The sequence below is a fragment of the Zosterops lateralis genome (genome assembly GCF_965231275.1).
Source record: "Zosterops lateralis genome assembly, chromosome: 18".
NCBI classification, from domain to species: domain Eukaryota; kingdom Metazoa; phylum Chordata; class Aves; order Passeriformes; family Zosteropidae; genus Zosterops; species Zosterops lateralis.
In genome coordinates, this window is record NC_139778.1 from 2,484,337 (window position 1) to 2,501,953 (window position 17,617).

General features: G+C 46.4%; 2 protein-coding genes across 11 annotated transcripts in view; one reads left to right on the forward strand and one right to left on the reverse strand.

Moving 5' to 3' along the window:
- The window catches only part of RECQL5 (RecQ like helicase 5), a 36,540-nt gene extending 22,857 nt beyond the window's left edge, over positions 1-13,683 (reverse strand). For 2 of the 9 annotated variants that reach the window (XM_083874451.1, XM_083874443.1), the window contains exons 1-8: positions 13,448-13,683; positions 12,951-13,078; positions 11,715-11,836; positions 9,474-9,992; positions 8,822-8,927; positions 8,050-8,161; positions 5,756-5,918; positions 5,323-5,405 (exon numbers count right to left, since the gene is read on the reverse strand). In XM_083874451.1, coding sequence (XP_083730577.1) covers positions 5,323-5,405; positions 5,756-5,918; positions 8,050-8,161; positions 8,822-8,927; positions 9,474-9,992; positions 11,715-11,836; positions 12,951-13,071 — 1,226 coding nt within the window. In that variant the 5' untranslated portion in view covers positions 13,072-13,078; positions 13,448-13,683. Of the gene's footprint in view, positions 1-5,322; positions 5,406-5,755; positions 5,919-8,049; positions 8,162-8,821; positions 8,928-9,473; positions 9,993-11,714; positions 11,837-12,950; positions 13,082-13,447 lie in introns of all 9 variants that reach the window. The other 7 variants (XM_083874449.1, XM_083874448.1, XM_083874446.1 and 4 more) reach the window with 7 other exon arrangements.
- A 67-nt stretch (positions 13,684-13,750) lies between these two features.
- SAP30BP (SAP30 binding protein) overlaps positions 13,751-17,617 on the forward strand; it is a 29,511-nt gene continuing 25,644 nt past the window's right edge. Inside the window, exons 1-3 of one of the 2 annotated variants that reach the window (XM_083874897.1) lie at positions 13,751-13,882; positions 14,042-14,151; positions 17,032-17,079. In XM_083874897.1, coding sequence (XP_083731023.1) covers positions 13,768-13,882; positions 14,042-14,151; positions 17,032-17,079 — 273 coding nt within the window. In that variant the 5' untranslated portion in view covers positions 13,751-13,767. The remainder of the gene's footprint in view (positions 13,883-14,041; positions 14,152-17,031; positions 17,080-17,617) is intronic. The other variant, XM_083874898.1, reaches the window with a different exon arrangement.

Here is a 17,617-nt window from a genome sequence, read left to right on the forward strand (position 1 = left end):
CAACATTTTAGGGGCAAACAATCTCAAGCACAGCATCAATTTAAACATTCAGAGGTGCATCACACAAACCTGTCACAAAAATCTTTGCTCATTTTATTCACAAATGAGTGGCAATCAAAATGACATCAGGAGCCTCAGAACCTCTTTTGCAGAGACAGATTCAACAGATGTTTTTATATATCTAGATTAAGTCACAAGACTTGGGGAAGAACAGAGCTCACTTTCTTTCCAGCCTTGTGCTAGACAGTGCCAGCTGCAGACATTAACAGCATCCCATTGAGGGCTGTTCCAGCAGCACAGAGCCAGCCTGTGCTAAGACAGGGGAAGCTTGGCAGGCTGGACAGACACCAAGGGCTGACAGGTTGCTGTCACTGGGAACAAGCTGCCAGGCCTTATCTCAACAGGAAAAGCCACAAATGCATGTTTCCCAGTGGTGGTACAAGTTAAAGCACTGACAGATACCAGGCAGAGGAACAAGAGAAATGGCTCCTGTCTTATCTCAGCCACTGCGAGTTCCTGAATTAGAAACAGAATAAACACAGCACTGTCAAAGAAAGAGAAGGAAAGAAAAATAAGCAATCCTTTAAAGGATTCAGGTGGCTTTCTGGAGCAGAGGACCAGCCACCATGTAGAGAGGGCCAATTTCTACACACTTGTCTGCACCTCACAGGCCTAACGTTCTGCTTTGGACTATTTTGTACCATTGCACTCAGCTGGACTGTTCCTCCAGCTGGGATTCAGACATGCCAGTTGTTTTCCTCATCTGCTGCTTCCCTGCATACATTCAGGGTAGCCTGAAAGATGCCAGCAAGTGCCCAGCTTCCTGCAGATCTTCAGCTTCTGCTGACTGCAACCCTGCTACTCCCTGGGTCCCTCCCTGCTCAGCACTCACACAAGCTTTTGTGTTTTGGCTTCAGTCAGTATTCAAATACAGGCACCTAGAGGGAGCAGCAGTGAGGGTGGATCCTCTAGTTTCAACCTGCAGAGAGGGATTCAGAAAAGCACAGAATAAGGTAAGGCTGCTGCTTAACACAGCAACTGCCATTCATATTGTGAAAGCCTAGGAGGAACTGCACGGGAATACTGTTACTTCAGTTGTGATGATAAAAGTGTTGAAATAGCTTCTTTCCCTGAGGAACCTCAAAAAGCCAGCAAGGCCAGCCCCTCCAGCAGAAGTGGTTGAAGTTCTACTGATGACGTAATGGAATAGCTTCTGTTCTGTAACATTATCCCTCTGGTTTGCTCGGCTTGTGAAAAGTAAGTTTCCTTTTACACACAGGCAGTGTCACTCCTTCTCCCCTCCCTTCTCTCTTCAGCACCATCCCTCTGGTCTTCTCCAGACTGGAAAGTGATAGAGAGTTTTATTGCAGTTCACAGCAGTGCAAGGCTCTGCAATGGTTTATTCATCTAAACTGTCACAATGAATTTTGGACTGCAGGGCAGTCCTGTTCAGAGTCTCACTCCAGTCTCCTGCTGGAGTTTGCAACCCAGACCCAGCCAGGATCCAGGAAACAGAACCCTCTTCTCTCCACCACATCCTGCAGCCTGCCCCAGACAGAGGCCACAGTGGGTCTTTACAAGCACTGCAACAGCTGTAGGAGTGGATAAAGCCATGAAGAAGAAGAAATGTCTGAGGAACAACTGAATTGGGACTTTTTAGATGGGTTCAAGGCCTTTAAATTGATTAGATTAGCCACACCTGTGCAGGACAAGCAGCTGTTAATCATTTACTGCAGCCCAAAGAGGCAACTTCCAGGCTCCCTCTACAAGTCTCCAGGTACAGCAAGGGGTCCCTCACCACAGGCCAAGATCTCTTGGAGGGGTGAAGAGGAGGCAACAGAGGAAGCACCTACTACAAACCACAGCAGCTTCAGGTATTTATAAAATGTCACACATCTCTCCTGTTCTGGGAGGTGAACTGCAGTTAACAAGAGAGACAGGAACTTCCTGGGGTGTGCAGTCCCACAGGATTTCTGCTTTTGGGGCTGTGGAACTTATATCTAGGCTGCCTCCTTTCTGAAGGCAAAGGAATCCAGAACAGCTTTGATGTCTCATATGCTGGTTGGTTAAAGACTGAGCACAGTGATCTGCCATCTACCCAGAAAACAAACCATGAACTGAATAAATCTGGCTGTTGAGAAAGAAACAAAAACTTCAGCAAGTGTGAGCTTGTGCTTTGAGTCAAATCCAGCCTGCTGAGGATGAAACACTTTACAGGAGTAATTATTTTTCTTAGAGTATTCAGGATTCAGACAGAAGATGCAGCAGGTCAAGCAAATTTTCAAAACCAACCAATATCTCTTCCTCTATTACATCTGCATAGTCATATTTGCAAGAAAGTGTGAGAAATATTCCATTCTTTCCATTGAGAAGCAAGGAAGCTCTAGTAAAACCACATGAAGAGATGCTGGATGTTCTTTAGAAAGCTGACAGCCAAGTCATTATTCTAAGTATCAGTGAAAGAGCAAGTGAGTAGAACCCACTGAGATCCCAGTTTAAATTATTACTGGATCTCCCTGTGGGAGTAAAATTTATGCTTCTATTGCAGAGTAACAGAAACCATTACTAAAGCAAACTCCATTAGCAGAACACCTTTTTAATGTAATTGGACTATTCTAAGCCTTATGGAAGAAACAAGCTGTACATGATCTTTGTTTTTTATTAGTGGGGTTTTTTTTTCTTGTTTGTTTTAAAATAAGTGTTCATTTAATCTCCATTGTGTCCTCAGAGTTTAAGCCCCCAAGTCTCCCTTCCAGAGATCCTTCCAATGGTATCAAGGAATTTCTCTCAGTGAACACTTGTCTTTTATGTATAGGCTGTACAGCTGACAAAGAGCTCATATTGAACATGCTGGAGAGACACTGTATTATTTAAAATATTGATAAGCTGTGATTAAAATAAATCTCCACTGCCACAATGCTGTACAGCAAGCAGCTTTTCCTCTTTACATGTCTATAGATCTGATTGTTAAATCAGTCTCAGCTGTGTTTCCTCTGGTTTATGCTCCTATTCCTGTGAAGAGTGACCCTCCTTTTGGAGGGGGATGCCTGCAGGAACAGACCCCACACATACCTGCACTGGTTTTGGGGTTATGGCTGAGGGCATGGAGAGGATACAACACCTGACCCTGTTGTTGTCTGGCCCCAGCAGGGTGGAAGCCAGCATGTCATCAGAGGAAGAGGCTTCTGCAGCTCTGGAAGACCTTGAGAAACTGATTGCAACAAGTGACTGGGCTGTTGGAGGGCTGGTGGTGATTGGCATCTTCTCTCTTGTTTTTATTGCTCTCATTTTATTTGCTGCTATCTTTGGGTGCTGCACATCTCCAAGGCACAAATGAGGTGACTCATAGACAGTAAAGTGGGGACACAGAAGTTGGTACAGCTGAGCAAGAACCAGCCTGGGTACAACAGATTGTGTTGTTCACAGAAAACTCTCATCTCACTCCCTGGCTATTTCTCTCCATGTAAACTTCCCTGCACCAAGAGCAATGTCCCAATGCCAGAAAGTTATTCTGCAAGGCACAGCAAACTCAATACATGAGGCTGTCTGGATTCAGGAACTGCAACATTCATCAAATACCAAAGAAAACTCATCTCTGATTTTCATCTTTCAAGCAAAACCTCCAACTAGAGGTGGCAAATGGTCAGCCACCACCTAAAGCTGATAAAGGTGTGTTCTGCTGCTGCAGCTATGTGGGTTGGGTTTTTTTTTCACCTTGCAAAAGAGGAATAGGAAACTCTGGCCACTGAAAGCTTTGTCTGAACCCACCCTCTAAAAGCAGCTTAGACCATTGTTCTCCTATCATACTCAGGCCTAAATACACTACGCAAAAACTTGCTTGCCAGTACACAGTCTGTCTTTATTTGTTCTTATTTATAACCCTGCAAGGTCAGATTTTGAGGTTTGCTCTCACTGTTTGCATAGTGAGTAGAACTGTATTAATTCAATATGTAAAAAAGAAATGCAACGTGGCTTGGCTTTGCACAGAGCAAGTTTCCTGTAGAGTTATGAGCAGGGACACCAGGCAGGGGTGCTGCAATATGTGACTCTGGGATGCACATCCCATGATATACAGTTGGAAGAATGGATCAAGCTGAGTAAGGGAAGAAAAAGTCTGGGAGGGGTGACTTCTAATTAGGTCAGTGATATTCCCTTACTCAGATTATTACTTTGAGGGTGGGGAGATACTGGCAGAGGTTGCCCAGAGAAGTTATGGATGCCTCATCCCTTGGAAGACTAGGTTGGATGGGGCTTGGAACAACCTGGCCTAGGGGAAAGTGTCCCTGGCCATGGCAGGGGTTGAACTAGTTTATCTTTAAGGTCTCTTCCAACCCAAACCATTCTATGATTATATAAACCCCAGCCACATCAACCATCTGTGAGCTGGAAACACACCCCTGAAGGAGCAGAGCTCCTCAGACAACTGGATCAAATTCTTAGAACAAGAAGCCTCCCAGCAGCTACTTCACAGCATCACTTGACTTTGGGCAGAGAAGTGTCCCCTCAAGTGCCCCAGGGCTCAGTGTTGTGACACACTTCAGCACGAGCAAGACCATCTCATAAACCCAGGATTTGTTTGCCAAACATGACAAGGAGAGAACACTCTCACCAAGGCATCAGAAAAGCAGCATGTGTTAAATTCATGCTGAAAAAGCTGTCCTAGACCCACGTGTGAAAAGTGAAACAAAATTAAGAACTTGTAAGCAGGACATGCAAAGACCATTTTCAGTTAGCAGACATATACTGCTCTCTTCCTGGCAAAATTATAGCTTTGATGTCTTATCCAGCAAAGAACAGCAATTAGTACAATTACAGCATACAAGACATGAACTAAACCTGAACAAGGCATGTTGTGGTTGCTAGTCTGCATTTAGATTGGGCACATCCATAATTTGAACCTGTTTCTGAAACATTCTAAGCACCATCAGGTCCTTCTAAGGTCAGTGAGGATCACAGACGCTTTGCAGAGTGGAGACACTGAGATTTACAGAAAAATTAAATCTAAATGCTTCCATCCCTTGGCTCTCTGTTTGCCCCCTTAGGAGAGGGGTGTTGTACTGAAGGAGGAGAATCAAAACAAAAGCAAATGCAACTAAGTCAACCCATCATCCAAGATAGAAGATTGTAAAATGCGTCACCAGAGAATTTAAACATCCCCCTGACTTGGTCAGACTCCAAGACCAATATCTCAGTTAACTCAGAGGTGGGAGTGATGAAAGATTCCTCAGGGACACATACAGGATCTCAGCCATAACAGTTTCTGGAAGAACAGGGCATGTTTTCCCCAGTGTTTACAGTGGTGTTTGAAAGAAATTCACTCACCCCAGCTCCTCACAGAAGCTCACAAGGGCATCAAAAGCTGTCATCGCAGCTTTGTCAGAGTCTTTTAAGGTGCCTTTTTTTTCCTGAAAGTAGATGAGACAAAGAACTGTAGTCTTCAATTTAAATATACACAGATAGAATAACTCCAGCAATAATCAAATCCAACCCTTCTGAGCTACATGGCAAACAGCTACAGACACCTCCCTGTCTGTTCCAACCTCTGCTCACTCATTCCTCTCTAACAGAGCTGGCTCTGGCAGCCTTTTCCTTCCCTGATTCCCTTCCTTTGCTATCCCTTGAAATAGGGCTCCACACAGCTCTGTACTCAGAAAATTTCATTTCATCTTTTCATATTGAGAGGTTACTGCAGGCAAACCAGACCAGAGGCAAGGCAGTGTATCCAGGCAGGTGGGCACTGTTTTGTACCTCTCACCTGGATGTTAGAGAGCTCCTTCTTGATCAGGAAGCTGACTTGATCCCGGTCATTCCTTGAGTAATAGAGGCGGCAGCAGGATGGTTTTCCATCTCTCCCAGCTCTGCCAGACTCCTGGTAATATCCAGCCATGGACTTGGCAATATTCCAGTGGGCAACAAATCTGTATGTGGTAAAATAAAACAGGGAACATGAGGCTGCAGGTTTCTCAGAGCACTGCACACACCAGTGTGGTGTCTGTGGGCATCAAAAACAGCAAAAAATAAAAGAGCAAGAGAATTTGCGCGCTGAAGTTTTAGTCCTCTTAACACCCAAGACATGGAAAGGAACAGAGCTGTAAGAAAACAAATGCACCCAGACAGCACATGAGCAGGATGCCACTCCAAATGGATGGAAAACAATAAGCACATGAGTATCCCAAACATGCACACAACTGTGCAGCTATGAGGACTGAGAATAAACACACTGAATTAAGGAGTTTGGGACATTTTACCTTAAAATACAGCATTATTAAAAAAGGCATTTATTTTGTGGGACACAACTGCACCATTATGAAACACAATTTTAAAGACTTTATTTTAAAAAGATGCTTAGCCAAAATCTCCATGGGAAATTCCACCTCACTGTGCTCCTCAGAAGGCAGCAACCTTCCTAACCAGCAAATATGACTATAGAATCATTACTAAATTTTATGTAATCTCTGCAGGAAGGTTTTCAACACAGCACTGCAAGACTGCTTTAAACCTGCTTGTACCTGACTATTCAGCAATTCTGCTTATACCTGTTTTGAGAGAATTGGACAGCACAGTAATGCTGCCAATGTTTTCAAATCTTCCTCAAAGCCAGCATGACCCAAGGGCAGGTATGATGCATATGGGTGTAGCTAAAGATGAAATGAGCATAACAAGCAAATGTGTTTCTTCAAACACAAACAGACCAGGAACAGGCCAAGCAGGAAGCATCAGAGCCCTGCACATTTAAACCCCATCAGGAAGTTTGCTGAAGAAATTGATTAATAATTGTAAGCAGAACTGAATTAACAATGAAGAGAGGACTAGATTCCATCAGAAAAAAAAAAAAAAGGGACACCACCTCTGTTTTCCCTTTTGTCCAGAAGAGTCACCTCTAGAAGTTGTCAGACCTGATCTTATTTGATAACATATGCATGAATGCTCAGAAATCTGCCAACACAGAGCAAAGGCTAAGCAGCAGTGCCTTATTAACTAGGCTTGGGTACAATGTTCTTTAAGTTATTTTTTTAAAAAATCCTGTAAAGAGTCATTTTAACTCCATTCCTTTTAAACTAACCAGATTACCAGCATATTTCAGCTATATTTCACTTTCAGTCAGCCCTATGCATTTCAGTTACTCTTTGCCTTTTTTAATGACCACTGGACAGGGTAGAGTGGCTTCAGCAGATCATTAATTCATGTCCTAGGAGACTCCTCCCTTCTCTGTTTGGCAAGATGCATCAAGGAGTAAAATTGTCACTGCTATGGGATCCTGTTTCCTGGCAGCACAGTGACAGGGGCACAGTTGTGAACTGATGGGATTGGCTCAGTGATATCCTGCCCTTTTCCCACAGTATTCAGAGCAACTTCTGTATGTGGCTTTTAAAGATCAGGTCTGTTGGGGGTGTTGTCTGAGCTGCACCTGAATTATCCCTCTAGTGAGTGATGACAATAATAACTGAGCACAGCCATATTGCAGGGCAGCAATTCTAACACAGAGCCCTTGTGGGGACAGCAATCTCAGAGGAACAGCAATGGAAACCACGTGCCAAGTTTCAGTCCTTGGACTGGAGCTGTATTTTTATACGGTTATTGCCATTTGTGAACAGCTATTTTTTCCCCATTGCAAGAGATCTCCAAAAACAGCTGGCTCTGATATTTTAATAGAGGGTGGATGAATTATTTTAGGTGCAGATTTTCTTTCCATTGCTTTTAAACAGCAACCGTTGCTCTAAGGGAAGTGAAAGAGACAGCTGTGCACTGAGATGGCTCTTTCTGAAACCCTGGAGGGTGTGGCAGAAAAGCATTCCTCCAATTCTCTTGATTTTGAGGATGACTGGCAAAAAGGAGCTCTGCTGCCTTGTGTATAATGTTTTTACAAAGCCCTCCCAGGTTTGGTTTTGCTGCTTCTAAGAAAAAAAATTCCAGCACTGCTTTTGTTGGTTTAAGCAAGTGTTCATCAGGCAGTGGAGTCAGGTGTTTTAGGTAACAGAGCCAGAGATTTTTCCTTCCCCTTGCTCAGGTTTCAGTCTCTGATGGTGCACAACACCCAGCCTCACACACCTGACATTTGCTTTGTCTACTCCCATTCCAAAACTGATGGTTGCAACAATGACAGGGATCTTCTCCTCCATCCATTCATTCTGGACAGAAGTCCTGTCAGCTGCCTTCAGCCCTGGGAAGGAAAAGAAAGTAAACAACACCACAACAAACCAAACCAAACCAACAAACCATACCCCCTAAAAAAGGAAAAAACCCAACCAAACAAACAAAAAAACCCACCCACAAACAAAAAAACCAACTAACCAATCAATCAAAAAAACCCAAACAACCAAAAAACTCAAACAAACTAAGCAAAACAAACAAACAAACAAACAAAAATCCAACCCTAAAAGCCACAAACAAAACAAAACCCCCCAAAAAACAAGAAGGAAAGAAACAAGAGGGTTTTATTTCTCATTCATTCCCCCATTGCAGGCCAGTTCCCTCACTAAAACTGATTGAGGTACACACTCCTCTCTTCTCAATGTTTCAACTGGCCTGGGACCAAGCAGAAGTCAGCAACAGCTGTTTTTATTCCAAAGGAAAAAATCTAGCTCCCCACCCAGGATAAAAGCCATTGTAATATTCAGGTCATGAAAGCCCCTACAAAACCACCAGTTCTGGAGACAAGGGAATGCCACTGTGGTGAAGGGCCTGCACTTACCTCACAGCCCTGATGTGTGAGCATCACACAGAGTGCCAAGCATGCCTAGAAAGCTCTTTTCTAGGTAGCCTCAACCCAGGTGGCAGAGTTCATTTCTCCCAGCTTAGTGAGAGATGCAGACTGCAGTACCTGCATGGTAGGCCTTGGCTTTCAGCCCTCGGTAGCTCAGCTCAATGGCCAGCTGGTCACACACATCCCTCATCCTGCAGTACACGATGCCACAGCCGGAGTACACCTGCGAGCCAGGAGACAAAGGCACTGCCTGAATCAAACAAAGCTGCAAATACAGCCCCTCATCCTCCTGATAGACACAAGGAAAGAAGCATCTCACAAACACACCCAGGTGCAGAGGTTATAGCTGAGCTGCAGAGAGTTATTTTGAGAATTAGTGCTAGAGCAGGAAATTCAACACTTCAAATGCTTCTGCTCATCCCCACCACACTAAAAGAGCAGAATACAAACACACAGTGGTCACAGAGGATGTGACAAACCAAGTGGAAATGCTTGTTCCATATTCCTAATCAATTTTCTTTTAGACCAACCCCCTTCTGAGGACACCTCTGACAGGAACACAGCCTTCACATTCTACCTGTTTTAGAAGAACTAAAAAAAAAATAAGCACTTTTAGAGGAGTTAGAAAATACACACGAGCACTTTCCTTCCTGGGACCTCCTCCTTTTCTGTCACAGACCTGTCAAGACCCCACCAACCCCTAGAAGGTTAAGGACCAATAAAGTAGATTTTGTCCAGTTTAGTTTCCTTCCCCAAAGGAAAAACCTACCCCAGTGCCACCCTTCACTTCAAGCGCCTTCAGACAGAAATCCTTCAAGTTGGCGTACGGATCCGTCAGGAGCTCTTTGAACTGCACGTCATAGAACAAGTTAGATCTGAAACAAGGAGTCTTAAAGGTGGAAAGTGGCTGCTTGAGCTTGAGGGCTGCCACCACGTCCTCCTGGACCTGCTTGGTGGCAGTGGCAGTCAGGGCCACGCAGGGAGTGTGGGGGATGCGGGCGCGCAGCGAGCCCAGGCGCAGGTAGTCGGGGCGGAAGTCGTGTCCCCACTGGGACACACAGTGAGCTTCATCAACCACCAGGTAGGACAGCAGGTTTCTGGACACCAGGGAGTTCAGTGTTGGCTGGAAGGAAGAGGCAGCTGCCATCTCTGGGGTGATGTACAGGAGTTTCACTTGAGGCTTCTCGCTCGCCAAGTCAGCCAGGATGGTTTTCTTCTCCTGGGCAGACAGCTTGGAGTTCAGAGAACAGGCTTTGATCTTCAAAGCCAGAAGGTGATCCACTTGATCCTAGAGTAAATACAAAATAGAAATGAAAATCAAATGAGAATAAAGAAAGTCACCAGCACCAAGACAGATTAGTAGGGTGAGGCCTCAGCTTCCACCTCCTGGATCAAAGCCCAGGACAACACACACCTACAGTCCTGTTACTTAAAACTTCAGTTCTAGATGCCTTTTTCTTCACCTGTGAGCTCCATCTAGCTCTTACATTTAACTGCATTTTTGTGCATTCATTCACTTTAAGACAGTCTTTTTTCTGCTAAGGAGCACTAGCAGGGATCTGTGCAAAACAACTCATCACAGGCACCATGACATGAACATGTCTCAGTATTTACACTACAGAGTTGTCACAGATGGAAAATGAACACTCCTGTCCTGCAAGAACAGGGAGCAGTTCTCTCCAGAATAACTGAGAGATGTCCTAACACAACTGAGACAGGACAAAGTACAAGGATCACACAAATCACCACTGCAGCAGAACCAGAAGCATGGATGAGAATTGTGTCATGAAAACCAAGAAGAAAATGTGGCATCACATCCAGATGAACACTGGCCATACAAATTCACTTCCCTGTCCCCTGCTCACTTCACACTTGACCAGGACCTGACATTTCAGGATAGGAAGAGTCCTGAAACACAGGTATCTCATTATTTTACTCAATATCTGGTTCCAGCCATTGATTTAATGTCTGTTTCTGTTTTCCGTTCACAGTCACCCCTCAGCCTTCCCTTAATGAGCTGCACAGGCTGAACTCTTGGAGTTTGGCTACACTGAAATACATCATGACCATTTCAGGCACAGCAAACCCTTCTCAGGGCCTGATGAGAAGACTCTGGGGCTTCACTCCAGCTCTTTCCCCTAAGACTCATTGAGCCCATCTCAACCTATTTATAACTCTCTTATCAATGGTATATCTTAACCTCAGTTTCACTCATATTGGCCATGCTGGAGTTAAATCAGTAATCCTCACACTTGAGGCAAATTCACTCTTTATTGTATCTTTCTGAGAAGTATCAGGAAGCCTGCTATGGTCCTTAAGGTGTATTACATTGAGACTGTAAAGGAGTTAAAATAATTCCACAAATAACAAATCCCAAAGCAGGAGCCTGCAGCACCACATGTCACACAGTGCTAATGGTAAACACAAGTCTAAGCAATGCTACAGCTGCTTTCACAGGGAATTGTTTCTCCCAACAGGTGATGAAACAGTAGAAAAGGCAAAATAGAGGAGAAAAAAAGTCTCACAGATCAAAGTGCTCATGGAGCATCTCAGCTAAACCAGCTTCTTCCTATCACAGACTGATTGCAATGAAAAGACATTTTGATGCAGAATGAGTTGTGCCTTCAAAGGCAACTTCATCACTCCTGGAGTTATTACTTTATAGGTAAAGTGGCAAGTTTTATTCTGAGGGAAGATCCATCTTTTGGTGCATTTGAGTTACTCTGCTTTGCTGTTTATGTCTGGAGAAAATGGAAAGGCCCAGTTATAAAAACCACCAGGTTATTATTAAAGGCAAAACCATCCTTTTAGAGAAATGCAAAGCATCATACCAGAGATACTCTGCTGTCCTCTCCCAGGGTAAGGAAAGCACATTGAGACATCAGGAGAATCCAGAGGCAGGTCAGGAGCAGAGACTCATGGGCAGAGAGACAAGAGTGGAGCTGCTGTGCCTCCAGAGCCTCCCAACCCTTCCCTGAGTGCTGCTCCCCAGCTAACAGGAGACAGTTACCTGAATCAGTGCAATCAGAGGTGAAATGACAATGGTGATGCCCACTGCCAGAACTGCAGGAAGCTGGTAGCACAAGGATTTCCCCGCCCCTGTGGGCATGCACACAAAGACATCCTTCTCTCCTGCAAAAACAACAGAACAAAGCTCAAGGCCTCTGAGTGGTGTTGAGTTCCTGAGGCTGGGCTGGAGGGGTGGGCAGGAACAGCACATGTGTGCAGGTGGTACAGCAACACAACACTTCAGTTTAGTTCTAAAAGCACAGCCATGCTCTGCATGCCAGCAGTGCTTTCCTTCAAAGAACCTCAGATTGCTTTGTAAACATTCAGAGGCAGCTGTACAAAAGTACCAGAAGATACACAGAAACCAAGATAAAGAGAAGTTATTTGTGCTGAGTCTCCTCCAGAAAAGCTGCTTTCACTCATTTTACAGACCTCCACTCACCACATTACCAACCCCATGACAGAACTTCACCACAACCTCTTAAAGCTTATCCCAGAAAGGCCCCTCACATGAAACAGGAGTTGGAAATCTCAACCACATTGATAACATCCTACAATGAGAGTCTGCTCCTGCACTAACCAGGATCCAAATCAAGCCACGAAGGTGCCAGTGACACCAGGTTGACACCTTGCACACAGAATCCCACTTCTGACAGGTCTGTTATCAGCTGTGAATGGTGATGGATGGAACCTGAATGGATGGGCCTAGTTCTGATTCACTCTGAGAGAGCTGCTGGGGGAGCTGGCAGCTTGTTTGTGTGAGCTGCCTATTCACCCCCAGCTGCCTGCTGGGCAGTGTGTCAACATCAGCACAGAAATGTTCCTGATAATGGCCCCACGATTCTGAGGATCTCAGCTATGCCAAAAAAATCAAATCCTCTACTGGTATTGTCTTTAACACAAGTACAGTTTTACTCTGAAAATGTCTGAATGTTAACAGGTTTGGCATCATCTGACCACAAATAGGATGGCAGGCATGAGGAGACAACTAGAAAAGACACCAACAATGCTGCACTTTCCCATTTCCCCTTTGCAGGGATGAGGCAATGATGGTGTCACAAACCAGCTCGTGCTCCTGGGCCACCAAAACCATCTCAGAGCAGAGGAGGGTGTGGAGGGCTGGTCACTCCTGCTCAGCCCAGGTGATGTCTGCTCACAGCAGCCACAACAGCAGTGTCACCTGCCAGGGAGAGGGACACCCAGCTGTGTCACACACGTGTCCCGTGCCGAGCCTCACCTCTCGCCACAGCCATGGTCGCACTTTCCTGCAGGGAAGTCTTGAAGGACTCGAACCCGAAGACCTTCTGCAGTGCTTTCCGGACCCTGCCCTCCAGGCCCGGGGGAGCCTTCCCGCTCATCCTAAGGCTGCTGCGAACGAGGAATCTGAGCGAGACCCGGACTCTGCCACGCTCCTTTCCCCGAGGCCTGCCGCGACCCCCGGCCACCTGCACGACCTCCCTCCCCCAGGGCCTCCCTGCCACACTCCCCCTTTTTTCGGGTCTCTCAGGGATGCTCATCCAGACTCCCCCTCACATGAGAGGGGCACAGTGTGTTTACTGGGGGTCAGCCCCCTCCTCCTGGGGCACAGCAGAGCGGGCTGCTACCGGAGGGGCCTCGGTGCCCACCGAACCGGCCCGGACCCGGCATGGAGGGGACTGTGGGGGCTCCTTCTCACCCTCCTCCCTTCCCTCCCAGGGCCCCGTGTCCTCGCCCCCTCCGTGTCCCCCGTCCCACCTCCGCCCGTACCGGCCCCCGCCCTCCGCGCTCGCTCCACACCCGGCAGGTGCTGTCGCGGCGCCACAAAATGACGTCAACAGCTCCAATTAAAGGGCCAGCCCGCGCACTTTTCATCCCCTCTCCTCGCCCGAGACGCTGCCCTCCGCCTCGCTGAGGGTTTTGCTCTCCCCGAGCAGTTTCTGGTCGGGCGGTGCGGGCGGGACTCCCCCGGTGCGCCCTGAGCCCGCTGAGGGCGGAAGAAGGGCAGCGTTGCCATGGGGACAGCCCTGGGTACGTCATCCCCGTGCGCCGGAAGTGCGCCGTGGCTGAGGCGGAATATGGCGGCGGCGAAGCGCAGCGTTCTCTCCTCGCTGGCGGTTTATGCCGAGGACTCGGACCCGGAGTCGGACAGCGAGGCCGGCACGGCGGGGAGCGATGGGGGAGCGCCCACGGGTGAGGGCGGGCAGGGGGCCGGGACAGGCGGCGGGCCGGGCCGCCAGGGGTCCCCCGCGCGGCCCGCGCCGGCCTGGCGCTTTCCCCTGTGTGAAGGGAAGGGCCCGCACGCTGCCCCCTCCCCTTTCCTTACCGTTTTCCTTTTCTCTTCCTTCTTAGGAGAGAAAGGAGGCCTGGTCTCAGTTGGGTACGGGGAAGATGACTTTACCCGTCTGGATGGGGACGAGGAAGGGTACGAAGAGGAGGACGATGAGAACAGCCGGCAGTCAGTAAGTACCTCCCTGCTCCGGGAACTTGTCTTGACCCCTTGTACAGGCTGTAGAGGCTTTTCTCTTTCAAATAAAAACCCCGAATAGCGACCCGTGGTGGAACCTGGAATATCTGACTCCTCGTGTGGGTTTCAGCACTTTCCACCTACTCTTTTCCACTTGGTTTTCAAGTACAAAGCATTTGCCCTGAAACCCATCAGCAGCTTGGCACAGCTCGTGTTGCTCGTTATTGTGTCGGTGTCGTTTGACTCTTTTATGGGAAAAAGGCTGTTACAGCCCCTCCCAGTAAAAGCTTTTCTTTAAACATAATTGACGTATAAGTACCTTGTTAACGACCCCATCATCAGCTGGTGGATTAAAAAGAATAAACTTCTGTGCTGTCTTAAATTATTCTTTTGTGTGTAGCTCAGTCCACTCCCTGCCTCAGGGATGTAACAGTGTCCTGTCTCCGTGTGGGTGGCTTTTGTCTGTCAGGGCGCATGGCAGTGTCTGATGTCACCGGAATTCTGAGATAACCACGGCGTGGGGGGACAGGGCATGGGGCTCACAGGCTGTGGATGCAGCTGCACCACACAGAACTAATGCCCCCGGGCTGGGGTAGGGACATAATAAGTTTGGTGGGGAAAAGGGAAAGTTCTCATCTCCTTTCTTTATGGTCACCCTTTTTCTTACCACTGTGTCATCTTCTTCTTGTTCCAGTTCTTTCTTCTACAGCATAGCCAAAAACCCCAGGTCTACTTGTATAACTTTTCCTCACTGAAATCTGCCTTGTGTGTTAGATTAGTCTCTTAGGAGACACTGTTTTCTGCCCAAGTTGCAGCCAAGAAATTCCTCAGTCTCTTGTTCCTGCTTTAAGTTCTGCCCTGTTGCCCCTGGTGTCTCCCTTAGCAAAGCAGTGAAGCTTTTTCACTGCTTCAGTGATTCTTCTTTTTATGTCCAGCACTTGCAGACTCTGTTTCTAGGTCTTTCCAGTTCAGAGGAAGCTCTTTGTGTGATCCAGTGGCTTGCCAAGGTCAGCTGTGTTTAGTTAGAATTGTAAAGGGGTTGTAAGTGGAGTGGCTTTACTGCACACACAGCTTTTGGTGCAGGGTCAATTGGTGTCCATCATCAGCTGCTGTTCAGGGAATGATTATCAGATAATCAGACAATCACTCTGGTGTCAGCCAGTGGATCTTGCCTGGGTTTGTGGTTACAGTGCAGGGGTTTTTTTCTCCATTAAATATTCTCTTGAAGAGAATATTGAATATTCTCTTGAAAACTTCCTTGGCATTGCTTGTGCTGGTCCCTCCTGGGGGTTATGAGTTGTTCTGAGAGAGCAGGATGAGGTGGGCTCAGGCTGTGCTTTGCTCTGTACAACCCAGTGGGTGTTTTAATTACTTCTAACAGTGACTGAAAAGGTTGTTTTTATTCAAAGCCAGTTCTCAGTAATGCTGCTTTTTTGGTTAATGTTGTTACTGCCTGCTAGGTGAGAAGTTTTTGAGAGCTGTTCCAGTTATTGTCTGCAACATGAATAATTCAACCCGTTATTGCTTTGATGAAAATCACTTTTATCTATAAAATAGAGACTGTAGAGGGGAGAGCAATCTCATTTGTGGTAAACACCAAGTTAGTTGGTTCTTTTCTAGTTACAAACTAACTGTAATTAACCTTTGACAGTCTGGACTGAATTATTGTGATATTTGTGCATCTTTCAGAAAGGGAAGCTGGAGGGCAGCTGAAGTGGAGGAGTTTTTGTCTCACATCTGTAAGAGAGGCATCTAAATTCAGTCAGTTAAAACTTACTGACCTTACTGTGTGGTCAGTCTCTAGCTTGCCTTGTCAGGGCTGGCTCATGCACCAATACTTTGAGGTGGGCAGTTCCTTGTAAACTCTTCCTTTTGGTTGCACTTCTCATTTCACTTTTTCTTCTGTTTCCCTTTTTGAATCTGAAACACCAAGTTCATGCATTGGAGCCAACATTGAAATTTGTGGGAAAGTGTGGAAGAAAACCCATTTTGCTGAGTTATGTGAGCATGAAAAACACTTTCTGCTCCTCAAACTTGCTTTGAACCCAGAGTATGTGTTTATGTCTAGAAATGGGTACCTGGAGGATGCCCAGTGGGGAGACAGGAGTTTTTCTGCCAGTGGGGATCAAACCAGCGCTTCCTGCTCACCTGGTGTGGATTTTCACACAATGCTGTGTTCAGCATTTTGAGCTCTCACAGGGCAGAAATTACCCTGGTTCTTTGGTTTATTTATGGTTCATATATATTTATTTTTTTTTTTTTAATGGTGACTGGTACCTGAGATTTGTCAGTGTTCCCTTCTGTGGAGGTTCCCAGCATCTGCCAGCAAGGCACAGGAGCTCTGCCCCAGTGAGGGAGTTGTGTCTGCTGGACCCTGGAACTTGGTGCTAGGCCAGACCCTCTCCAAGCTGCATGTTTGGTTTGGTGCAGGCCAGCTGTGTGTGCTCTGTGTGTTGCTGATGCTTGGGACTCTCACAGGTCTTGTAAATGCTGCTTTTTCTGTGGGTACTGCTGAACAGAGGCTCTTCAATCACCACCTGCCAGCTGGAGGGGACAGAATTATCAAAGGACAAATGCTTTTTTCCCCAGTTCTGTTGCTTCTTGTTGTCTAATTCTGAGTATTCCAGAGCTGCATGAGTTTTATAGGGACAACTGCTGAGTGATGCTTTTGCCTACAAAACCCCCCAAAACCAAACTAACACTTCTTCCCCTGACTATAGGACTTGTTTTCTGGTTATGAGTGGGTGGGACAAAACTACCCTCCATGGAAAGGGTTTTGGACTACTGCTGGGCTGCTGAATGCCCTTTGCTGTTAAGTTCAGTTACTTGCCAGGCCTGCTCTTTAAGCTTAATCCTGTAAATTCTTGTCTTGTAGGAAGATGACGATTCAGAGACTGAAAAACCTGAGGCTGGTGACCTAAAGGTATTTGAAAGTGTGGTCTGGTGGTGGTGGGGAAGCTCAGTACAAGAGGAGTAAGTCTTAACAGCATGGCTTGGTGTTCATTTGTAATCTGTAGTTAGTTCCACACCTTTTGGAGCTTTAACCTGTGTTTCTGGGTTTAGTGGCTTCTGCCAAAGGCAGTTAATAGAGCACAGGCTGTCACAGGGAAGGTCAACCTTCCTGGATTTGGTCATGTTGTGCATTAGAGCTGAAGGTTCCTGGCAGCATCTCACCTGTTTTGCAGTGATGTGGGAGGTGCAGCATCCAGTGCAGAATTCTGTATGACCAATGTTAGTTGGAATAATTTCTTCATTTAGAACAATTTAATGAATAAATGATCCTGTGCCCTTAGAGGCCATGGAAGGCCAAAATCAATTCAGTTTTCTCCAGCTCTGTCCTTTTGAATGAAGGAATTTTGTGAAGGTCATAGATAAATTTTAAAAGTGAAATAAGATCCCCAGGTAATGAAGCTATTATCATAAATAGATTGAAATCACTTTTATCTTGGGATTTCACCTTG